The sequence below is a fragment of the Archocentrus centrarchus genome, chromosome 14, assembly GCF_007364275.1.
Source record: "Archocentrus centrarchus isolate MPI-CPG fArcCen1 chromosome 14, fArcCen1, whole genome shotgun sequence".
Lineage (NCBI taxonomy): Eukaryota > Metazoa > Chordata > Actinopteri > Cichliformes > Cichlidae > Archocentrus > Archocentrus centrarchus.
The window spans coordinates 14,368,905-14,393,435 of record NC_044359.1 but is presented as its reverse complement, the minus strand read 5'-3'; the positions used below and the strand labels follow the sequence as shown (position 1 = coordinate 14,393,435).

General features: G+C 40.7%; 1 protein-coding gene across 3 annotated transcripts; it reads left to right on the top strand.

The window, feature by feature from the left end:
* Window positions 1-149: 149 nt before the first annotated feature.
* Window positions 150-24,273, top strand: rbm27 (RNA binding motif protein 27). 3 transcript variants are annotated; one of them, XM_030746110.1, is made up of 21 exons: window positions 150-325; window positions 3,987-4,105; window positions 5,956-6,083; window positions 6,289-6,368; window positions 7,081-7,280; window positions 7,712-8,023; window positions 8,970-9,197; window positions 13,020-13,193; window positions 14,053-14,199; window positions 14,297-14,450; window positions 14,922-15,075; window positions 15,780-16,013; window positions 16,110-16,241; window positions 16,375-16,500; window positions 16,682-16,756; window positions 16,862-17,038; window positions 18,700-18,804; window positions 21,165-21,392; window positions 21,534-21,617; window positions 21,753-21,872; window positions 23,146-24,273. In XM_030746110.1, the coding sequence occupies exons 1-21, from the start codon at window positions 267-269 to the stop codon at window positions 23,245-23,247; spliced, it is 3,138 nt and encodes a 1,045-aa protein (XP_030601970.1). In that variant the 5' UTR covers window positions 150-266; the 3' UTR covers window positions 23,248-24,273. The 3 variants fall into 3 exon arrangements, with proteins under 3 accessions (XP_030601970.1, XP_030601969.1, XP_030601971.1); XM_030746109.1 differs by having other exon boundaries at window positions 23,143-24,273; XM_030746111.1 differs by lacking the exon at window positions 13,020-13,193 and having other exon boundaries at window positions 23,143-24,273.
* Window positions 24,274-24,531: the final 258 nt, after the last annotated feature.

The window sequence follows — 24,531 nt, the reverse complement described above, 5'->3', positions numbered from 1 at the left end:
TATTAATCCTAACTTTGATCCACAACTATAAACCCATTTATGTGAGATTAATTCATATGTTTTTTTAAGGGCGCAAAATAATATAACATCCGCCGTCGTGCTTGCGTTACGACAATTTGTCCGTGTTGCCATGCCGTAAATTATTTTGTCCGATCTGCCAGTGAAGAGAGACAGAAGGCCTTAAAGCTTATAAATTTATAGACGATGAAAGTGGGGTTGACAAAACGCTCTTTCTTTTTATAGACAGTATTGTAGTCTTTCTCACGATGATCATAGAAAATGTTGAAGCCTTGAAGTCGTGGCTGGCAAAGCTCCTGGAGCCGATGTGAGTGTCGAATTGAAATGACATTAGCGTGTATGCTACGTAGCTGCGTTAGCCTGCTAGCAGCTGGGTTAGCCTGGCATCAATGGAGTCTCGCTGGAGTCAGATGGCAGATTCTTGCACGAGTAGCTAACCATCATTGCCGCTTGCTGGCCTTTCGGAGCAGAGACAGGCACTTTTAGTTTTCATTAATAATAATTTTGCATGTGTAGTGGGGTTTCCTTTGTTTGTTGCACTGTTAAATCTTGTCTTCTGATGTTATGGTAGTTAAGCACGCAGTTCGCGCACGGTAGTGTAACTTTATCATAGGACGCTCTTAGCCTCCAACACGTAGCCGCAGTCTTGTTTAAAACAACTGTTTTGGACAAGTTACTGAGTTAAACTGTAGCTATGATCTCCCCATATTTCAAAGCTAAAGAGACGTAAATCTTTGCTTTTGGAGTTTCTATAGTAACACATGTGCTGTGTAAGCGTTACGCTTTCTCCCTGTTTTGCTAACGTAAGGTCGTAAAATATTTTAATTGTGTTGTTGAGCGCTCAGCTAACTAAGTGCATTAAGGGATTAATTTTCTTTTTTTGGGGGGGGGGGGGGGGGTCTGTTACAACACGCAAGCTGTTTAATCAACTAATGGAATAACTCCACAATATTAGGTTCACTCTCTAAAAAATTAGAAATTATTTGCGTTTAAAAGGGGGGGGGGGGGGGGGCTTAAAGAACCAAAGTGAGTCTTAATTAAGCGTATTTAACTAAAAGCTTGACTTACAAACACCATAGTTTAATGCACATTGTTAGTAAAACTGTAAATTAACTATATGACACGTTTTTGAGAGACTGTACTGTCTGTTTTTGATATTGGTGATTGCTGATTATTGGAAAACTGTAGTCTAAGGTCAGATGTAACTGAAAGTGATCTTGTGAGCCAGCAGTTCATCAACTACCAGCAGCTCTTTGTGTGAACTTCTTAGGATTTTTGCTTTTATACTATTCCAGTAGTCCCACAGCTGTTAGGCTGCGAGGTCTTTTAGCTTGATTTTTATTTTTTAATATGCAAATGTTGTGTAAGTTGAACATGTAGAAGAAGAAGAAACAGCCTTTATTGTCCCACAGAGGGGAAATTTGGGTGTAACAGCAGCCGCAGTTATTATAAATATAAGTAAAAATATAATAATTCACACTAAGAAAAGAATATAAATATATATAAAATCAACAAACAATATTAACCTTAATACTACTAATAATAACACTATATACAATGTACATGATGTGCCTGTGTGTTGAACCTTAACAGGCCGGACTATTTACAGTATATTATATATTATCCTACATTGTGTAGGTTATTGTGGTTTTGTTGGGAGCCGTGATGGTTATAAAGTCTTACAGCTGCTGGGAGGAAGGATCTGCGGTAACGCTCCTTTGTGCATTTAGGATGCAGCAGTCTGTCACTGAAGGAGCTCTCCAGCTCAGCAACAGTTTCATGCATGGGATGGGAGACCTTGTCCATCAGTGATGTTATTTTGGTCAGAGTCCTTCTGTCTCCCACCACCTGCACTGAGTCGAGAGGACATCCTAGGACAGAGCTGGCTTTCCTGATGAGCTTGTCTATCTTCTTCCTCTCAGCTGTAGATAAGCTGCTGCTCCAACATACTGCTGCATAGAAGATGGCTGATGCCACCACAGAGTCATAGAAGGTCTTCAGGAGTGTCCCCTGCACTCCAAAAGACCTCAGCCTTCTCAGCAGGTAGAGTCTGCTCTGACCCTTCCTGTAGAGCGCATCAGTGTTATGAGTCCAGTCCAGTTTATTGTTTAGGTGAACACCCAGGTACTTATAAGAGTCCACTATCTCAATGTCCACTCCCTGGATGTTCACCGGTGTCCGTGTGGTGGGTCTGCGCCTGCGGAAATCCACCACCAGCTCCTTGGTTTTAGCGGCGTTGATCAGGAGGTGGTTCCGCTGGCACCAGTCCACAAAGTCCTGAGTCCACTGTCTGTACTCTGAGTCATCCTCACCTGTGATGAGGCCAACTATGGCAGAGTCGTCAGAGAACTTCTGCAGATGGCAGCGTGGGGAGTTGATGGAGAAGTCTGCAGTGTAGAGGGTGAAGAGGAACGGTGCCAGCACAGTTCCCTGTGGGGCCCCCGTACTGCAGACCAGCCTGTCAGAGACACAGCCCTGTGTCCTCACATACTGTGGGCGGTCAGTGAGGTAGTCCAGTATCCACTCGGAGATGTGGTGGTCCACTCCTGACAGTTCCAGCTTGTCTCTCAGAAGTCCTGGCTGGATGGTGTTAAAAGCACTGGAGAAATCAAAGAACATGATCCTCACAGTGCTTCCAGGCTTCTCCAGGTGGGTCAGAGCTCGGTGCAGGAGGTAGATGATGGCGTCATCCACCCCGATGCCAGGCCGGTAGGCGAACTGCAGCGGGTCCAACGAAGACGACACCATGAGGCGTAGATGGTTGAGGACCAGCCTCTCGAGGGTCTTCATTAGATGCGATGTCAGGGCTACCGGCCTGTAGCTGCTAAGATCCTTTGGATGTTTGGTCTTTGGTACCGGTACCACACAGGAGGTCTTCCACAGTTGTGGTACTTTCCCCAGCTTCAAGCTCAGGTTGAACATGTATCCCATGATGCCACACAGCTGATCTGCGCAGCACCTCAGGTCAGCTGTGTGGTATGTAGGTATAAGACTATATGAAAATTTCATCTCAGTTTACAGGGGGACTGAATGATTACAGTCACTATAGCTGCAGAACTGTTTAATTATCCTGAAAAGGTACTGATGGACACTGAAAGAATTTTGAGGTTTTTATTACTATATATATTAGTATTATTTTATAACTTTGATATTGAAAACCAAGCACAGACTTAAACTAAGACTCTAACTTGTATGTTACAGTTAAGTTTATCAAAGGCAACCTGTCAATTTGCATAGATTCAAAATGGCCAGGAAGGTCTTGTAAAAGAGATTTTTAATCTCAGGAGTTATATTTTCCTGGTTAAATGAAGGTTAAGAAACGGTTTAGATAAGAGAGCTTTTTTTTTTTTATATATGATTGAGACGCTTTTAGCAAGTTAGACAGATGTACCTTGACATGCCCCTCATTTTGAAGTCCCCCACATCATACGTTTTGCTAAAAGCTTACTTTGCAATAACATCTGAGCCATTTTCTTTTTGCACACAGAAAGGGTGACTGTCTTTAACACATCTTGAAGCATTTGTGTAAAAAGCCAAACCACGACCACACTTGAGACAAAGTCACTGCTCTCTGCTGTCTTTTCACATACAAAATCTTACATTGCATGCTGCATCTATAAGACTAAATTATCTTTGGCTGAAGCTGGATGTAATTTGAAGGGAATTTTTCAAAGAGCGGTCATCAAACTATAATGCTAAGAAATGTTACCATGGAAACCCGTAGCTGTTTCAATCCTAGTAGCATAATGACCTTTCTGTTATTTCATGCGTTTGGTGGCTTGTTTCTTACGTTTTGTGATAATGTCTCACTTTGCATAGGCTATGATTAGGTTTACTTTGCATACATAATCATACTAAAACAGTGCTGACGTACAGCTTATTTCAGTTGGTTTAATGACTCCCGGTTTTGTGTCATATGAATATGAATAAACACTTAACTTATTAGGAATATTTATTTTAATCTGCAGATGCGATGCCGACCCCTCTGCATTAGCCAACTATGTAGTCGCTCTTGTGAAGAAGGACAAACCAGAGAAGGAGTTGAAAGCACTTTGTGCTGATCAGCTTGATGTCTTCCTACAAAAAGGTATGAATTTTATTTATATAAAGCTTTTCTTCTAAACTGACAACATGCCATTTTGACATTGTGTAGCTCTTTCTGTTCAAGGTAGATCAACAGGTTTTCCCCCCATCATTAAGCTAACAAGGAAAAGCTATTTATTTTATTTCCCTTGGACATTCAGACAATTGAGGCTTTGCTGTTATGTCACAAATCCACTGTGAATCAAAGCCGGTGGCATTGCGGAGGTCAATTAGTAAACTGATTATTAAAAATTAGTTGCTAAGTTTAGGAGGATCAGAAGAGTTTTTCTTGCATACCAAAAAAAAATGTGGTGCCCCTTCAACTGGGTTTAGTTTTACCACCAGGACTGAAATGTATAGTTTTTAAATAGCTGTTTTACTTGAGCATAAGATACATTTGGTTATCATAAATAACAAGAAAATTAGTCTACTTGTTTAGTAAAATAAAACAGTCTCTTTACCTTAACTATATATTTAAAAAAAAAAAAAAACTTGATTCAGGCTAGAAAATGAGCAGTATTGAAATAAGCATAAACAAGGCATGCTGGCTTTCAGTTAAACTGACAGTGTTAGTCATTACCCAAGATTATTAAAAGCTGTGCCTTGGCAGAATGTCAGATAAACATGCTTGACATTATTACTGCATACCTCTAGGCCCTCTCAACTCATGTGTGTTAATAATTAATAGTCATACCTATGTAGCGTGCATTCTGCAGCAGGCCATGTTCATGAAGCATCATTTGTATAAGTGGTGAGGCAGCCAATATGCCACAAATTGTATCGTGTCTTTTAAGTTTAATTTAGACCATTAGTAATGCAGTCTGCTCTAAATCTTGCGTTTCCCAAATATGGCCACCAGAGGGAGTGTTTACATCATTTGAGAGTAATCCTGTATCCACAGTTATGTCTCTTTATTTAGTCTCTTTATTTTTAGCCCACGTTATTTCCTTAAAAGTACTTTTTTTTTTTTCTTTTTTTAAATCTGCATTTTTTTAAAACCATGTTACATTTTATCAGGCAGCTTTCCCGTGTTTCATGTCTGCACTGTTATGTGTTATTACATCTACCTCTGCATGCCTTTCTGTCTGTAAACACAATAGCTCAAAAGGTTTTGAATGAATTCTGATGAAACTGTGTAGGGATGTAGAGTGGGGTCATGTTAACAAACTAAATTTTGCTTACATCCACTAAGGCCTTCAAGGTCAACTCACAGATTTATTGGTCTTTGGCAAAAAGCCTGATAACTTAGAAACTGATTCTTACTAGTGTGGTGTGTATCGTCATTATATAGGAAGTACTGCATAAACATTTAAAATATGTCACATTTGACTCTACAGCCTTTGTTTGTATTGGCAACGTTTAAGAAATGATATTGGTATATGGGTGTTCTAAATATCATTTTATAGAGGTCACATTGTCTTTCTTTCAAGTTGACCCCAAAATATGTCATATCTTTAAAGAAAGTATTGTCAAGAGAGAGAGATTGAGCCACCTAGTTAGTTAGAAATATACTGTAGTGTAATATTATATAATAATATTCAGGTCTAATTATTTACAAATCAGTACCTATTAACCATTACATACTCCTACATAATGCTTTTGTAATCAAAGTAAGCGTCTGTCATGCTATCCTTATGATTTTTACTGCACTTCAAACTTCTTAAAGTATGTTTTATAAAGAATAAATAAATACTGCCCAGAGAATGAGCTACCTTGGCAGAGGTTTGAGAGTGCTTCTTGTTTATTCTGTGTTTGTTATGCTTTCAGATCTTGGGCCCTTCTTCTGTCTTTGAAGAAGAATGAAATCTGCATTCAACTCTTAATCTGTTCTCGTGGTTTCTTTTGTTCTTGCAGAGACGGTGGGATTTGTTGATAAACTTTTTGAATGCTTAACAACTAAGAACTACCTGGGAAACCCTGCTGCCAAGGAAACTCCCAAAGAGGAGATTAAACTGCCTGCAATGAAGGCTGACATCATTGAGGTACGCCCTGAAACTGAATAGCTTGCTTTTGAAAATGAGTCCACTTGTGTGCGAAGCATCTTTAAAGCTGGTTTAGTGGTTTTGTTGCTGCAGCCATTTCAGTTTCATTTTAAAATCAAAGCTTTTGATCAAATCACTTGTATTTCTAAATGTCTCTTTGTTTAAAAAGAGTTAAAGTTGTATCATAACTGTTGTTTCCCTCAAGGCTGAAACACTAGAGGAAGACAGAGAAAACAGGCGAAGGAGAAGTCCTCTGAGAAACCGCTCTGACTTCAACGAGTCCAGGTATGTGGCTTCCATTTAACTTTGTCTTTATTACCAAACATAAAACATTTGCAGATACTAGCACATATGAGATGTGCAGTGCTTAAGTTCCTGTCTCTTTCTGAAATGTTTAGTGCCTAGTGATCTTGTGTAGTTATATAGAGAGCGTACCGAGTGGCTATATTTGCATGGCTTGTTTCAATCCCCATGAGTCCTGTTTTTAGCTTGATGAAGGCCCTGGTGTCCACTAACGTGTCCCTTGGCTGTGGCACATCTAGTTACAGCAGATGGGAGAGTTCATTGACTGATACACAATTATTTAAAACAACATTTGGAGTGTTTGATGTCTTTAATATTTCATTTTTATTTTTGAATTTTCTGCATATCATTGCCAGAAATTAAGTTGTCGCTTAATTTTTATTTTTTTGAACTTTTGCTGTGAAAAAGCTTCTATTAATGAAACTAAGCTCTGCCCAGTAGTTTAATACCAACAGCCTGTTTAGGGAATGAAAGGGATTGTGCACAAGTAATAACGTGTTTCAGCTAAAAGCCTGCTTCTCTCAAATAAAGATCATTATTTCGGGGCTGATGTTAAGTACGTACAGATGGAAATGATCCTCGGGCTTGTGTTTGACATAAGACCCGCATTTGTGTGTCTGGAAACCTGTTAAATATTCCTGTGTGAATTATGCATTTAAAACCAGCAACCCCTCTTAACTTCTCATCCACGCAGGAACCGCGACGACAGGAGGCGAGATGAGCGCAAGCGCCGTGACTTCGATCGGCACGGGAAAAGTGGCGGTGACTTGCACCGAGAGCGGGAGCGCCACGAGCGTCGCAGGGGCAGCCCCCGTGGGAGAAGCTACAGCAGGAGCCGGAGCAGGAGCGGCAGTCGTGGAAAGAGCAGAGATAGGGAGCACAGAGGAGGCAGAGGTGAGAAAGTCCCCTCCCCCACAACCAGTAACAACAACACAGGGGACCAAACACAGTGAAGAAGCTCCTGAATCTCTTGTTAGTACTGCTGAAGAGTGCATTAGTGACAGTGAGGTGCTGCTGGAGACATCCTGAATGTGAGGTCTTTTAGATGAGAAGACTTGTAGAAGTTACGCATGTAGCCACTTGTATCGTTTTCTGTCAGATTGTTGGTCAGTATTGCTGGGAGTTGGTAGAAAGGAAGGAATAATGTGGACAGCTTTGCAGTCCTATCACTGGGGATTCAACAACATGGGTTGGAATTGGTCTTCTTACCACCAAGGTCTGGTTTTTTTTTTTTTTTTTTTTTTTTCCAAATGTAGTGCTTTGAAAAATCAGCTGTGATACTTCACACCAAAAAAAAAAAAAAATCTGTGCTTTGTCTTTAACAGACTTCAAGTCAAAGTTTGAGGTGGAAAGGAAGGAAACCGACTGCTACAACTCTTCCACGACATCCGGCTTGCAGCAGCAGCACCCGTCGCCTCTTCTGCCCCTGCACACACCCCTGCATCCCTTTTCCTCTTCTTCCTCATCATCAGCCGGAGTCTCAGGAGCTGGGGGAGTGCCGGTAGCAACACCGGCTCACTTGCCCGACAGCACTACAGACAGCTGGTCTGGCTATTATGGAGCAAGGCAAGATGGTGTTTGCAAGCCATTCAGCAGCAAGAGTGCTTCACTCAAACAGCGCTGCAGGGATTACGATGGTAAGGACAGAGTTAATCATCTTTATCTCAGTTCTTTTGATTGATTTCTTCTTGCTGTCATTTCTTTGGTTTTATTTTTGGGGGGTTTTTGTTTGTTTTTAATGCAGAAACATTCCTTCTTTCATCTGAGAGTCTTTTATCTGTTATAGCCCAACAGTGTTGGGGAGATGTTTTCTATGCATTTCAAAAGTGATCACAGTAACATTACAGTAACAACACGGGTAGCTCAGTGGTGGAGCAGGCGACCACATGCATATGCCACATTGCGGTGTGGTGTGGTGCGGGCAGCGCGGGTTCGAGTCCCAGCCTGTTGCCAGTTTGCCCGCTTGTCTTCCCCTGTATCTTTCCCTCATTTCCTGTCTCCCTCCACTGCCGATAAAAGCCGCTGTGGCCAAAAATGCAACAAAAAAAAAAATGTATGAGAGTTGTTGTACAGTTTGCTTAAGCTACAGTTTAAACGCTACCTTTTTCGTCCCCTGGAGCTTTGGTGCCTTGTTTAGTCTCTTCACTAATGACCACTGTTATGCACATATCCCCTTATCCCCAGTGAAAGGCAGAAAAGCAAGCAAGCTCCCTGTCACTCCCCTCTACACAGAGGCTCAGGAGGGTTTAAACTTACCCACTGTCCCTGAAGCACACTGCTTTCTGTCACAATGCTCAAACACAGCCACTAGAGACCCAGTTCCTTAATGAGGCTGAGGGGTAAATACATGAACCGTGTGTCTTAGCTGCTTTAAACTGGGATGTTTGTTCATTTTGTTTAATTCCTCTGTTTGGTTTTGTTAGTGTGTTTCTTAGTTTTTTGCTTGTGAATACATTTAACCGTCTGATTGAAAAATTAAGTTAGATAAAAGTACCTCGAAGATTTGTCAGGTGACTGTTCAGCAGCAGTATATATGAGCTGTGTACGGTATTTATTAAAATTGTTTTTCTTTCCCTCACACAGAAAAAGGATTTTGCGTCCGTGGTGACCATTGTCCCTATGATCACGGCAGTGACCCCCTTATAGTTGATGATGTCAGTCTACCAAATATTATTCCGTTCCCACCCCCGCCTATTCTGCCGCCTGCTGGTCTGCCCATGCCCCCCATCACTGAGCCACCTCCCTCCCTCAGGCTGCCTTCAATGCCACCTTATGGCCAGCCACCACCACCAGGTGTTTTCCCTATGACAGGTGAGTATTAATGTTCCTCTAATGTAAAATAAAAACAAAACAAAAAGAAAAACACTAAAGCTAGAAGAACAACATCCTCCTGAGCTTTTGCTGCCCTGTAAAAGGCATTTTTCTTCCACTTCTCTGGTCACATTTTATGTCATCTAAAGGCAAAGTTCAGCCCAAGATCAAATTTACATACTTTTCCTTTGCCCTTTGCCTTATGAAGATAGTTTGGCATTTGCCCAGTTTTGGAGATATGAGATATATGTTAAAGAAATGTCTTGAATACAATGGAACTAGATTGAAATTGCCTTGTGCGCCTGTCACCAAAACATTATATACTGCTCAAAAAAATAAAGGGAACACTCAAATAACACATCCTAGATCTGAATGAATGAAATATTCTCATTGAATACTTTGTTCTGTACAAAGTTGAATGTGCTGATGACAAAATCACACAAAAATCATCAATGGAAATCAAATTTATTAACCAATGGAGGCCTGGATTTGGAGTCACACACAAAATTAAAGTGGGAAACACACTACAGGCTGATCCAACTTTGATGTAATGTCCTTAAAACAAGTCAAAATGAGGCTCAGTATTGTGTGTGTGTGTGTGTGTGTGTGTGGCCTCCACGTGCCTGGATGACCTCCCTACAACGCCTGGGCATGCTCTTGATGAGGTGGCGGATGGTCTCCTGAAGGATCTCCTCCCAGACCTGGACTAAAGCATCCGCCAACTCCTGGACAGTCTGTGGTGCAACGTGACGTTGGTGGATGGAGCGAGACATGATGTCCCAGATGTGCTCAATCGGATTCAGGTCTGGGGAACGGGCGGGCCAGTCCATAGCTTCAATGCCTTCATCTTGCAGGAACTGCTGACACACTCCAGCCACATGAGGTCTAGCATTGTTCTGCATTAGGAGGAACCCAGGGCCAACCGCACCAGCATGTGGTCTCACAAGGGGTCTGAGGATCTCATCTCGGTACCTAATGGCAGTCATGCTACCACTGGCGAGCACACGGAGGGCTGTGTGGCCCTCCAAGGAAATGCCACCCCACACCATTACTGACCCACTGCTAAACCGGTCATGCTGAAGCATGTTGCAGGCAGCAGATTGCTCTCCACGGTGTCTCCAGACTCTGTCACATGTGCTCAGTGTGAACCTGCTTTCATCTGTGAAGAGCACAGGGTGCCAGTGGCCAATTTGCCAATCCTGGTGTTCTCTGGCAAATGCCAGGCGTCCTGCGCGGTATTGGGCTGTGAGCACAACCCCCATCTGTGGACGTCGGGCCCTCATACCATCCTCATGGAGTCAGTTTCTAACGGTTTGTGCAGACACATGCACATTTGTGGCCTGCTGGAAGTCATTTTGCAGGGCTCTGGCAGCGCTCCTCCTGTTCCTCCTTGCACAAAGGCGGAAGTAACGGTCCTGCTGCTGGCTTGTTGCCCTCCTACGGCCTCCTCCACATCTCCTGGTGTACTGGCCTGTCTCCTGGTAGCGCCTCCAGCCTCTGGACACTACGCTGATAGACACAGCAAACCTTCTTGCCACAGCTCGCATTGATGTGCCATCCTGAATGAGCTGCACTACCTGAGCCACTTGTGTGGGTTGTAGAGTCCGTCTCATGCTACCATGAGTGTGAATGCACCACCAACATTCAAAAGTGACCAAAACATCAGCCAGAAAGCATAGGTACTGAGAAGTGGTCTGTGGTCCCCACCTGCAGAACCACTCCTTTATTGAGTGTGTCTTGCTAATTGCCAATAATTTCCACCTGTTGTCTATTCCATTTGCACAACAGCATGTGAAATTGATTGTCAATTAGTGTTGCTTCCTAAGTGGACAGTTTGATTTCACAGAAGTTTGATTTACTTGGAGTTATATTGTGTTTTTTAAGTGTTCACTTTATTTTTTTGAGCAGTGTATTTAAAAAAAACTCAGTTTTCATAAATCATTTTCAGTTAGGAACATTTTTTTTTTGTACCCACAACAAAAATAAACATCCACCTAACTAATATTACAGCTCAGCTGAGAGGGTCACCATCACTGTTCCCATGCTGTCAGGACTAAATATACCAGAAATGTAGTTGACAATACCAAAACAAATCAAATTAAATAGTACTTGATTGATACCAGGTGTTTAAAAAAAAAAATATATATATATTACCTTCACACAAAAACAGTCAATCAGAGGTCCTGAAATGTTACGTGTGATTTCCTGTTGAAAGTGCAGTAGTTCACATAAGTAATCCTGGCCTTAATTTTACATGACACATTAATGGAGGATTTAAAGACAGCAGAGATTATAAATACAAAAAGTTAGAAGTAAATTGTATGTTGAAATGACATGTCAGCCACCTTGGTGTGTAGAAATGCAGAAGTTTAGGTGGAGATTAGTTTTTCTTCTACATTGCATTTATGCAGTATATGCACGTATAAAACCAGTTGCTTGATCGACTGCGTGCTCAGTTGTAAAGAACATTTTTGTTTTATTAATTGGTGGAAGAAATCCACCTACAGAGAGACTGACATGCTTCCATACTTTCCTGCCTTTAAGTTCCACACAGAGCAGTTTTACACTAACATCAATTTTTTTGCTTACTCACCGTGCTGAAGTAAACAGCTCTTCAGATGTAAATCTAATGCAAAGCACAAAAATGTTATGTAGCTATTAGGGGTGGGACTCGATTAAAAAAATTAATCGAATTAATTAAAAGCTTTGTAATTAATTAATCGAAATTAATCGCATTTTAATCGCACTTCAATATTTGACATGAGAAATATATATTTAAGTTTAGTTGATGAATGAATCAATATACATAAGCTTAAACTTCAAAATGTTGTTTATTTTCCCACCAGTCTACTACACAGACCAATGAAAGGTGGAAGTGCTCCTGTGATAAGCAAACTCCTGAAATTAAAGTTAAGCATCATAACTGGATAGTTTTATTCAACATTAATGTCTCACTTGTTATAGTTGGAAATTAATCATTCTCTCAGCTGTATTCCTTGATGTTGAAATGTGTTATGCTTGTTTTAACAGCTTATTTTGAATTAAAGACTTAAAATTAAACCACAAAAAGGAGAAAAAGTTCGTTCTCCGTTTAATCAGCTGCTTTTACACAGCTGTGCTTCACACTCACGGTTGCTAGGCGACATGAGCTACGCAGAGGTGACGGCAGCTGATATGAAGGCTAGCCGCTCACTTCCGGCCTTTGTGGTGTTCGTGGGCTGCGAAAGACGTGGGCCGGGTCCTTCGCAGGATGCGGCCCCTAATTTGGACATTGTGCGTCGATATAATCTGTATGCCGGGAACTCGTGCACTGAGAAACGTTCCACGGTGCAAAGTGCGTTAAAATGTGTTAAAATTTTTAAAGAGTTAATTTCCCCATAATTAATTAATCGAAATTAACGCGTTAAAGTCCCAGCCCTAGTAGCTATATACTAGTAGAGCAGAATTGTTACACAGTTGAGTTATCCACTGTTCATATACAGTACATAGAAAATAATTTTCTGTTGCATTTCTGTTGCATGCGTAAATCATATATTTCACACGTCTAAATAGAAAGGAGTGATGGCTGAAACATTTTTGCTTTGATTGTGTTTTATTGTTCCAGTTACTTTGATTGCACTGGTTGTTGAAGTTGTGTGATTGTTTTGTTTCTTCCTCTTGAGAAATATGTCATAAAGTTTAGGCAAATCTGTTGAAAAGATGGTGCATCTTCCTGGTGCCTCCTCTTTCATATTAGCAGTCAGACTGTCATTGATGTTCTGTCTTTTGTCACCATACTTGTAATATACCTGAGACATCAGCTTGGGCTTGTGTCTCCCTCAGGACCCCCACTGATAGCAACCAGTGGGATTGATACCCCCAACCATCAATCTGCAATCACTTCTTCTCCTCCTGTCGGACCACCTGGCGTGGGCCTGCCTCCTACCCTTCCTCCTCCTCCACCTCCTTCCTCGACCTCATCTGTATCTCTTCGTCCCCAATATGTCCAGTCTGAATGTAAGCAGGGATCTTTTTGCTTTTCAGATTGGGACTGTGGCTTTGGGAGAGAGATTACTGTGACTTTTTGAGTTTCCCATTTGATGTGTTTATTATTGTGGTGGTGTTTTTAACTTTTCATTTCCGTGTGCTTACATAGTTACACATAGAATAAAGGTTTACTGAATATCTAAAATAACTAATCCAGGGAGAGCTTTCTTTTCATGTTAAGCTTGTTGTGTTTCTGTTTGTGTTTACTGTCACTGTAAGGTCATTGTATGGATTGTGATTGTGTGTGCAACAGGCATGTTTCTTGTGCCTGCAGTAACAGCTGTGGACCAGAAGGTAGCACTGTGTACTAATCTTAAAAAAAAAAAAAACAACAAAAAAACCCAGCATCCCTGGGAAATTTTGCTGTGACTCATTTAGTTGAGTGTTTCTGATATGATTATGCACATGAATGGTTCCAGTTACAGACACTTTAAAGACTTAGTTCAAATGAAATTGGTTTGTTTGGCAATTGCAAACTTGGAATATTTCACCTGTTACCACAACTGTTATGAAGAGTCTCTTGGTGCTAATTTTATACTTGTGTGTCACAATTAGAATGGAAAGGGTTTTCTTGGTGTTTTTTTTTTTTTTTTTCCTTCCTTTCCCCATTTAGTATAATTGTAATTTTAATTTTGACTTATGTTGCCGTATGTTTTGCTCATAATTTTTTAATATTAAAACGTCTTAATCCTGGGTTTTATATTTAGCTCACATCACAGGTTGCTGTATTTTCAGCGGTTACATTTACATTTATTTTTTGTTTACTTGTATTCACATTGTAAAGAGTTTTTTTTTTTTCATATTGCCCTCTAACACTTTACACCTATAGACAACTATGATCCAGAAGGCTACAACCCAGAATCTCCAGGCCTGACTGCAGCAGGTCGTAACTCGTACCGTCAGTTTATCCCCCGGGTGCAGACTCAACGCTCCAACCTTATCGGCCTCACCTCCAGTGAAGGGCAAGGTTCCAGAGGTAACAACTTTTACCTTCTCAGTATTCTTTTTAAATTCAACCTGATTGTGGCAATCTGACCTTATCAGGCTGATTTGACTTCTTGTGTATCTTCTAGCTGCCAACATAGTGATCCAGACAGAGCCGGCTACTAAACCCAGCACTCCAGGAAGTAACGTGTCCCGTTTCAACACAGAGCAGGACAGCAGGAAGAGAACCATGGGACCCAGTACAGCTGAGGGACCAGCACCTAAAAAACCCTGGATGGAGAAGTAAGAAATTAAAGGGGAAAAAACATTTACACATTTAATTTAGGATGGTGTGTATTCTGTACAGCTGTTTGTGTTCTGTGAAGAAATTTGAGGATACTGGTCAGCTGAAATTTAATCAAATTGGTTCCTCACCCTATTTCGTGTTACTGCTAAGGAGCTTTGTTATAAGCTGAAGTGAGTCAGGTCAGCAGCACACGTTGTCTCAGTTGTGGGAAGCAGGGCCACACCACAATCCCAGTGGATGCTATTTCATTGCAAAGTCTGTCTGGAGTCCATTTTAATGTAGGTTGACATGTAGCAGTCTTCTGTAAGTAAAGCCATAATATGGCTTAATATCAAGGCAGAAACTTGAATCCCAGGTCATCAATATTGTGAGCCCAAAATTTTGATTAACCCATCTGCTTTTTTCCTTTGTTTTTATGAAAACAAAGATGCCAAACTTTTAATATAACCATTGAAATCTTCTTTCAGGCCGAGTTTTAACAATCAGCATAAGGGTGCTTTTCCCAAGAGGAATCACTACGTGAATACAAAGTTGGAGGTGCGCAAGATCCCGCGTGAGCTCAACAACATCGCCAAACTCAACGAGCACTTCAGCAAGTTTGGAACCATTGTCAATATACAGGTAAAATGCGTCTGATGCTGCCTTGTACTATCCAATCCTGAAAAGGTTTCCAGTTTTCCTTGTGGGGTGGCTGTGGTTCAGGAGGTAGAGCATCATCTACTAATCGGAAGGTTGATGGTTCAATCCCTGGCTGCACCAGTCTGCATGGCAGATGCAAGATATTGAACCCCAAGTTGCTCTTAATGCATGTGTGTGTGTGTGTGTGTGTGTGTGTGTGTGTGTGTGTGTGTGTGTGTGTGTGTGTGTGTGTGTGTGTGTGTGCGTGTGTGTGTGTGTGTGTGTGTGAGAGAGAGAGAGAATGGGTAAATGAGACAAGCTTTGAGTGCTTTAGTAGAGTAGAAAAGCACTATATAAGAATCAGTCTATTAGAATTAGAAGTTTTGTAACTGATTAGAACTTCAGAGTAAATTAAACCTTATTTAAACATCCTAAAAAGGTATAAATTTTCTGATATGTTAAATATTAGTTAATTGACTGGTGACCAAGTTGATTTGCTAAATGTATGTAGGAGGGGGTTGTTTTTATCTTTCGTGGGGTTTTTTTGTTTGTTTGTTTTAGAATGTTTTTGGGTTTTGTTTGGTTTGTTTTTGTTTGGTTTGTTTTTTTTAAATGAATGCTTCCCACCAAGTTCATAAAGATTAGGATCTGCAGAAAAATTTGTTTCATCATACATAGGCACTTAACTTGGAACTCTCTCAATCCAGGTTGTCTTTGGCGGAGATCCAGAGGCGGCACTGATTCAGTATACAAAGAATGAAGAAGCCAGACGAGCCATATCCAGCACAGAGGCGGTCCTCAACAACCGCTTTATTCGCGTGTATTGGCACCGTGAGCCTGGTACCAACACCACGGGCCTTCAGCAGCAGGAGCAGAGCTCAGGGAGCCAGGCGGCCGGGTCAGCGCCCAGCCAGGGGCTGCAGCACAGCAACATGCATAAAGTTGGTATTAACAGCTGAAACACAGAGAATCCTTTCATGCTGACATTGGGTTTTTTTTTAAATAAGTGATTTACTCCCCCCTCCTTTTATCTGTAGGGGATCAAGCAGCACAATCCAGCTGCTTATGTGTTGAACAAGACTGTACCCAAGCATCATCTCACAGCAACAGCTGGGACTACAACAAATGCCAAGTCAGACAACCTGAATCCAAACACAGACAATGCTGCTGTATGTTTAAGTTTATCTTACAGATCATACCAGGCTTTTTATTTTTTGTGTATTTAGATATGCTTCCACTTCAGTTTTTTACTTGATAACCTAAATGTGCCCCTCCCCCTCCTCCTCTCCATGTGACACTTAGGTGGTGCCTGCTCCTACAAACACCCAGAAGGCCCTCTACACTTCCACAGCCCCCAAGTCTTCCTCAAAGACCCTTGGGAAAACGGGAAAAGCACTGGAAGCACAGGAAGCTCTCAAGAAAAAGCAGGCATGTTGCTTAATTTGCTTACATATTTTGGCTGCTACAAGAATAGCAGAGCTAAGCCATTTCTTTTCTCAGGAGCCACAGCTAAGAAGCAGGCTACAACTCAAAGATAAAATTGTGGGGTTTTTTTCCATGTCAGTGAATGTTTTTGATTCCTCACTCTTACCCCCCCCCCCTCCCACAGGAGGCACTAAAACTCCAGCAGGACATGAGAAAGAAGAAGCAGGAGATGTTAGAGACACAGATTGAGTGTCAGAAAGTAAGACGTTTAACACTAAAACTATTCTTATCTGTATTACTACCTTTTTTTTTCCCCGTGTTCAGTCAACTTTCTTCTCTGATACTATTTGTCTTCCCCTTCCAGGCATTGATAAGCCGCCTGGAGAAAAACCGAAGTATGAAACCTGAAGAGAGGGCTAACATCATGAAAACCCTGAAGGAACTGTCGGAGAAGATTACCCAGCTCCAGAATGAAATGAACCCTGCCTCCCAGGTCTCGAGTGGCAAAACTAACCACAGTCAACCCAAAACTAAGACTGATGTAAGTTTGGCTGCATTTTTGGCTTTGACCATAACTGAAAGTAGTGGTGGACAATCCATCCACCCATCCATTCTCTTCCGCTTATCCTGTTCAGGGTCGCAAGGGGGCTGGAGCCTATCCCAGCTGTCATAGGGTGAGAGGCAGGGTACACCCTGTTGCAGGGCTAACACAGAGAGACAAACAAACATTCACAGTCACACCTATGGGCAATTTAGAGTCACTAATTAACCTAACCCCAGTAAGTGCATGCCTTTGGACTGTGGGAAGAAACCGGAGTACCCGGAGAACACCCACGCAGACACGGGGATGACATGCAAACTCCACACAGAAAGGTGGATTAGAACCCAGACCTTCTAGATGTCCTTCTAGCTGTGAGGCTGCAGTGCTAACCACCACACCACCATACATGGTGGTGGTAGGCAATATAACCTAAAAATTATATCAAGATATTATAAGAACATTTGCAACACTCAGTGGAGTCATTTGTTTACATTTGGGTCGCACTTCACTGCATAGCCTGGTTGCAACCAGTTGTGTGTCTTTTGCCTCAAGTGGTGAAACGAGTGCATATTTTGCAAAGTATTGTGCTGGTTGGAGGTTTTAGAAGTAGCTCCTTTTTTAGGTACTTAATCATCATAAGAGGTTGATATGTGGCTCTTGCTCTCAGATATGCCTGGGCTTATCTCATTGTGTCCACCATTGAATGCAAACACATGGCATTCCTGTAGCGACAATATCACCATACGACACATTAAAATTTATACCGGTATGATCACAGACATTATGATATGGCACAGCTCTAACTAAGAGCTTACATTCTTTAAAAAGAAGGCTTTCCTTTTATGTGAATCATAAAGACTGATACTGCATAAACTGAATAGGCAGATGTTTACCAGCTATTTGATTTATTTTTTTTTTGTATACATGTTTATATACTCCTAACCCTAGATGCATTTATGGAGTCTACTTTTTAAGAAGTAGAAGAGCACCAGTAAACCATAAAAGAACCTCCTCTTAACAAAGATTTGAGAGGTGTGTGTGTGTGTGTGTGTGTGTGTGTGTGTGTGTGTGTGTGTGTGTGTGTGTGTGTGTGTGTGTGTGTGTGTGTGTGTGTGTGTGTGTATTTCTAACTTTAAGAAGTACATAACATCTCTGAACCATTGGTAAAGGGACGGGGGAGTACATTCCTTTCATTTTAAAGGGATAGACATCTTACCTCGAGTGAGATGAAAGCTATGACCTCATAGGGTTTTTTTGGTGAGTGTGCACAGGGTTCCTTTGATGTTAAACCGAAGATCAATTTTTTTTTTTTCTCATCATGTCATGTTTAGACTACGTGTACACTCAATGTAGGACAGTGATCGTTGATTTTTAACACATGACAAAGCTCCTACAAGCTCCTAGGCCCTTCTCAAATTACAAGTGTGTGATGTTAATGAGTTCCTAAATTTGGGAAATCAGAGCTTTTATTTTTTTTTTATCTGGAAATGTCAGAAATGTTTGTACAAAGCTTTTAATCTGTAGTGAAAGAAACCGTTGCTAGGCTAGGCTTTTGATAGGTAAATGTTGGTTCTGTACAGGACAGAAATAGAAGGAAATAGTCTGTTTGAATATTGCATTCATAGTAATAAACAGAATGTTTTTCTATGATATGCGATCAGGCCCAGAAGGAGCTGCTAGATGCTGAGCTGGACTTTCACAAGAAGATGAGCTCTGGAGAGGATACAACAGACCTCAAAAGAAAACTGGGCCAGCTACAGGTGGAGGTAATACACACATGCACACAAAATACAAGAGTATAGAAACACACACACACAAAGAGATAATCATTGACAGTATCTTGCATCATCAACACTTTTGTTGAGAGACGAATTAGAGGATGTGATACCAAGAAAAGCCTTAGAGGAAGTTTGCAGATGAGGTTATAGTTGCAGGCTGTTCTGCATGGGGAGGAAAGAGATTAAATCTGGTCACCAATAAAATTAATCAATAGAGAGGAATAAATAATGCATCCTGTCTGCCGTTTGTGTTCTCAGTCATGTTGTGTTTTATCAAAGTTCACACCAGTGTTTTGCAGAGATTCTCAGTTTTGAAAGCGTCTTTGTATTTCTTAGGTTATTTAACTCAGTGATAACCATGGCATTGGAACCTGATCCAGACGCACCATGTTTAGTGTTTCTCACTCGGCTTCACGCAAGATAAAAGACCTAATGAATCTGATGCTGGGTGCCAGATACCGTAGGACACCTATACAAGGTGTAAATGTCCTGTGGTTTCTTCCTGTTTAAAAAGGAGTTTTTCCTTCCCGCTGTTACTGATGCTACTTTTCCACCGCCGAGGTGCCAGTGCTCATGTCGGTTTTAGTGAACTGGCGAAACGCTTAAGAAAGAGTTTGCATTTCCACCTCGTTTTTGTGAACTGCTCCTTTACGTATGAGTGTGATCGGGTCCTCTTCTGGACATGGAAGCTGAAGAGCACAAACGTGGGAGAACACGCTCCCCTTTCTTGTGCTGCAAACACATTTTACGGTCCAAACAAAACTACTGCAGCATCTGTGTGCAGCACAGAGGTAAACACAGGCAGCGATTACGCGCAAGACGGCAAGTACGCACTTTGTCCTTTTATCTGTGATATGAACTCATACAAAGCAGCAAGTTCAGCCTTAGAGCCCAACTTAATTCACAGCCGTGAAAATCGTTTCGCTTTTCTCATGAGACCAGCTAGCTTGCGGGGCCCGAGTTGAACCCGTTTTTCGGCCGAGCAGCGAGTGCATTGGCGGGGGAAAAACTGCTGAATGGTTCAAATGCTGGCACCGTAACCCCATCGGTGGAAAAGCAGCCTAGGTGCTGTACATAGGAGACTGACTGGTTGTTGGGATTTTCAATCTAACCTTGTAGGGTCTTTACGTTTACAGTATAAAGCGCTTTGAGGCAACTGTTTTTGTGAATTGGCATTATATAAATAAGCTTGGATTATATTTATTGTCAAAAAAAGGGATACCAGGGAAACTTTCAGTTTACCTCTGTAACCTTATCTGTCTCAGCTCCAGTTGCTATGATATGGTGTGAATTTGTATGGCTGCTACCGAGGCCATACTTGTAGGGTTTTAGGTTTTGATCTTTAATGTGGCCTCCCAGTTAAATAAAGCAATAATACATAAAATACACATCTTAGCACTGATTCTGTAATAACTAATTAATTTACTTATAGTAAAAAAAAATTTTTAATTATGTTTCAGAAGTCATGCAGTCCCTTAAATTTTATTTATTTATTTATTTTTTTAATTCTCCTTGATCCTCTGAATTAGCTGTGCACACAAACATGGATGATGTTGGATGTGGCTCAGGATCAGGCTAACAATAGCATAACAACCTGCTTAGCATTTTTTTTTTTCCTTTAACTCCAGGGTCTTAAATTGGCTAGTTGTTAAAAATACATATGCATCCCACATCCATCTAAATGCAGCCCTCCTTCTGCACATTAAACTGCAGCCACTTAAGCAAGCCCAGAGGAACGGCTGCTAACGAAGCCAAATCAGACACACGTCCTACACTGATGGAGCCGCGTCTCATTAAAGTTTGAGTCACTGGTCCTTGTAAGAAAATCGCAGGATGACAATTAAAGGGAGAAGTGAAGGAGGGACAAATGGAGGAGAGAGTGGTTGTGCGATTGTGGAGTGGCTGAGAAGTAAGATGTTTTTAAAAATGGAGGAGTGAAAACTAATGGTAAAGGGCAGAAAGTGACAGAGAAGATGTTTCAGCTCTGAAGGCTTCTGATACCTTGTTGTTTTTGTTTTTTGAACTTCTCCATGATCTTCTTTAAAAAGGTGTTCTAAATGTGTTTGACACATTTGTGTGCATTTGTGTTCTGGCACATCTCTTCATTTTGGAGGGTGCATCAAGTCCCACTGTCTGGTTGTCCACATGTGGTCTTAATGATTTATTTATTTATTTAACAATGCCAGGTTGTGCTCATATACTCATCTCTGTCACCATTTTCACACAAGCACTGCAGCTCTGAACATTTCAAGACAAAAGTGGTTTATCCTCACGTTGTTACTATGTGTACTAAACAGCATCCAGTCAGTTCTTTGTAATATTAAGCTGTCCAGTCTCGCCTCTTTTAGGCAACACGTTTGGGTCTGATCCGGCCTCCACTGGGTCGTGGTCGCGGCCGAGGGAAGATGGCACTGGAACCTGGTGGGATGCATGTGGGCCGCGGCCGGAGTCGAAGCCGCGAAATGATGGCGCGTGGCGGGGCCGTGAACCGAATGGTGGTTGATCACAGACCCAGAGCCCTGGCTATTTTAGGGGTTACTCAGGAGGAGAAAGAAGAACTAATGCCGCACTTTGTGGTAAGGATGTCTCCCTCCAATAATACGCCAAAATGTTACAACAGATACCGCTTTAACAACTTTCCAAGTGATAAGTTATGCAGGTTTTGATGTGTATATCTATCCTGTTTTGTTAATTCATATTGATATTTTTAAATTTAGAAATTTGGTGAGATTGAGGATCTCCGTGACCAAGATGCTAACAGTGTTGTCATGACCTTTAAGACGCGGAGTGAAGCAGAGAATGTGAGTCACATGGCTCCAAATCAGACCAGACTTTCTCTTCATCTTTCTGCTTTTCTTCTTTAAAAAAAAGATAAAGATTTGATATGGATATCAATATAACATCTGTATGAGCTGTACTTCTGTTTGGTGTTGTAGGCAGCCAACCAGGGAGCTAAGTTCAAAGGTCGTGTTCTGCAGATTTCCTGGTACAAGCCCAAGACGCCCTCTGTTACAACAGAGCCCGAGGAAGAGGAGGCTAAAGATGAGGACAATACGGTATGACATATACACACACAGAGCTTCATGTTTTACCATGAAGTAACACAAAGTAAGGAAGTTGGTCAGTATAAACTCAAAGTAGGGAAACTTTTGGAAGTTTTAGTTCCATTCACAAATTTTACTTGTATACTTTCTTCCTAGTTCTTGTTAATTTTTAACAGTAGTTCCCAGTGGAAAATGAGTGCTAGCCTCAGTACTAAGAGCATCCCAGCCCCATGAGTAAAACTGCATTACTGTCAGGTGAAATCCTTATACTGTATTCATGTTAGCTTTTTTTATTTTTCCCTCTGAGGTTGTGCCATTCGTTATAAGAGAGTAAGTTATGACGTTATTCACAATTTAATCGTTTTAAGTATGCTTTGTGAAACTTTTAAAGGGGGTATGATGATCATTTTGAAAACGTGTCTTTATGCACTTTATTACTGCTGATCTACTTAGAGCAACTTCATGCTCATTATATTTTTGATTTAATCAGCCTGTTCTGTATAGTTTGAGACGCGTCTGTAGTTAAATATCACCTGGAAGCCCAGAATTTAGTCAAGTACAGTTTTTAGAGAGAAAATGGTGTTTGATGGCTTATATAACTTTTGTAGCATTTATTTAATTGAAATTTTAACTTCTCAGCATCAACCAGGTCAGGTTTAGACTAGGCTGACATAAGCCCTGTCTTCTAGAATACATGTTCACATACACATCAAAATGGGGGCAGACACTGCTGGATACACACAACAAATGTAAGAAGTCAGCAGCTTGACACTGCAGGACTCCAGTTTTACCACTTTTGTTTTTGCACTGGTTGCACTGGAAAAACCTGTTCATCAGACGTGACAAAGAGTCGGCAATTGTCACATTTTTCTTAAAATGTGTTTGATTTGTTTTAAAATTATTTTTTTTTAAATGATATAAATGTCAATATCAATAGATTGCCAAATGGCTAATATTGGACCAGTATTTAAAATCAGTCGGGCACTATCTGGAAGTATCTAAGAGTTTTAATATGTCATAGTGCCACACACACAGGTCTAGTCTGAAAATGGCCACATTTAGTATTCTGCTTTGCACATACATACACACAGTGATCAGTGTGAATATTACTTCAACTAATCGAAATCCTTATGACCAAAAACTCATGACTTAAAATTGTCCAGGAAAAGCATAAAGCTAAATACTAACTGTGTGTGTGTGTGTGTGTGTGTGTGTGTGTGTGTGTGTGTGTGTGTGTGTGTGTGTGTGTGTGTGTGTGTGTGTGTGTTTTAAATTTACACAGAAGGAAGCTAGCTCTTATTTACCTGGGGAGGAAGAGGAAGAAGAGGAGGAGGAAGAAGATGACGATGAAGACGATGAGTACGAGCCCCGATCTTGGAGGCGATAATGACGTTCGCCATTATCTGCTCTCCAAGAAAATCAGTGGTCCCAAACCCCCTCAGCCCTCACAGATGCAGATAAAATTGATGTAAAGGAACTCACTTTTTTCCCTTTCCAGTATTTTCAAAGTAATTTTAGACTATAATCAAAGAATAGCTGGTCGATTTAATTATTTTTTTTTTGTTTGTTTGTTTGTTTTTTGTATCCCTCAACTAAACAGTTCTTTAAAACATCTCACTTTTGCTGAGAAAGATAAATGTTTAGTTGTTCTTATAGCTAGAAAAACTTATGTAAGTTTCTGTGTGCTTACCAGATGAACAATATCAGTAATGCACAACATTTGTGTCGACTGTGAATAGGTATTTTTATACATACTGTATTTAAGCTCTTTTTCTCACCAGTTTTTGTAGAATCTTGTCCTCAGTTCAGGGACGGCCATTCCATCACCAATAGAACGTTCTCTGTTGCTACCAGAGAGAGATTTATTTATTCTCCACTGCATAAATGCACTGTGCCGTACCTATATTGGCAAAGTATGGTATGGTTTTCAACTTTGCTCAGTTTATTTTCATATGGGTAAGCCCAAAATGTTAAAGGATCTCATCATATTTTTTATTTTATTTTATTTTATTTTTTGGGTGTGTGTGCTGGCATGAATAACTGCTAGTATGGATGCATGTTGGTGTTCTTTATAAACAAACAGACCCATAGTGATACTGTACCATGGCCATACAGCCAGTGCAGGTACAGAAGGATACCAGTGCAATAGACAAACACAATCAATGTTTACACATTTCCATGCACATCACATACAGTCTTGTAGTAAATGTTCAAGTTTTCCTCCCCGCTTTTGTTGATCACTGTGTCCAGTACCACAGACACATGTTCTGATGTTCATTTGCTAAGAGTGTAACATTTTCACTTGTTTTCCTCTGTCATGTGGTCATTCAGAGGGCCTGACGGGACAGAGATCAGATCAGCCATTTTAAAAAATGTGAGATCCAGAGACAGGTGTTTGAATGTAATACTGAACTATTGATTTTAAATATATATATATATATATATATATATATATATATATATATATATATATATATATATATATATATATATATATATATATATATATATATATATATATATATATATAAATTGAATATATAAATAATTTCTTTGCCTTACACAGTCAGCAGATAGCTGAGTTTTTACAGGACATGATTTACTTTTTGTAAATTTTGTAAATGCTTGAAAGACAAATTACTGTTCTTTTTTTTTTTTTTTTTTTCTTTCC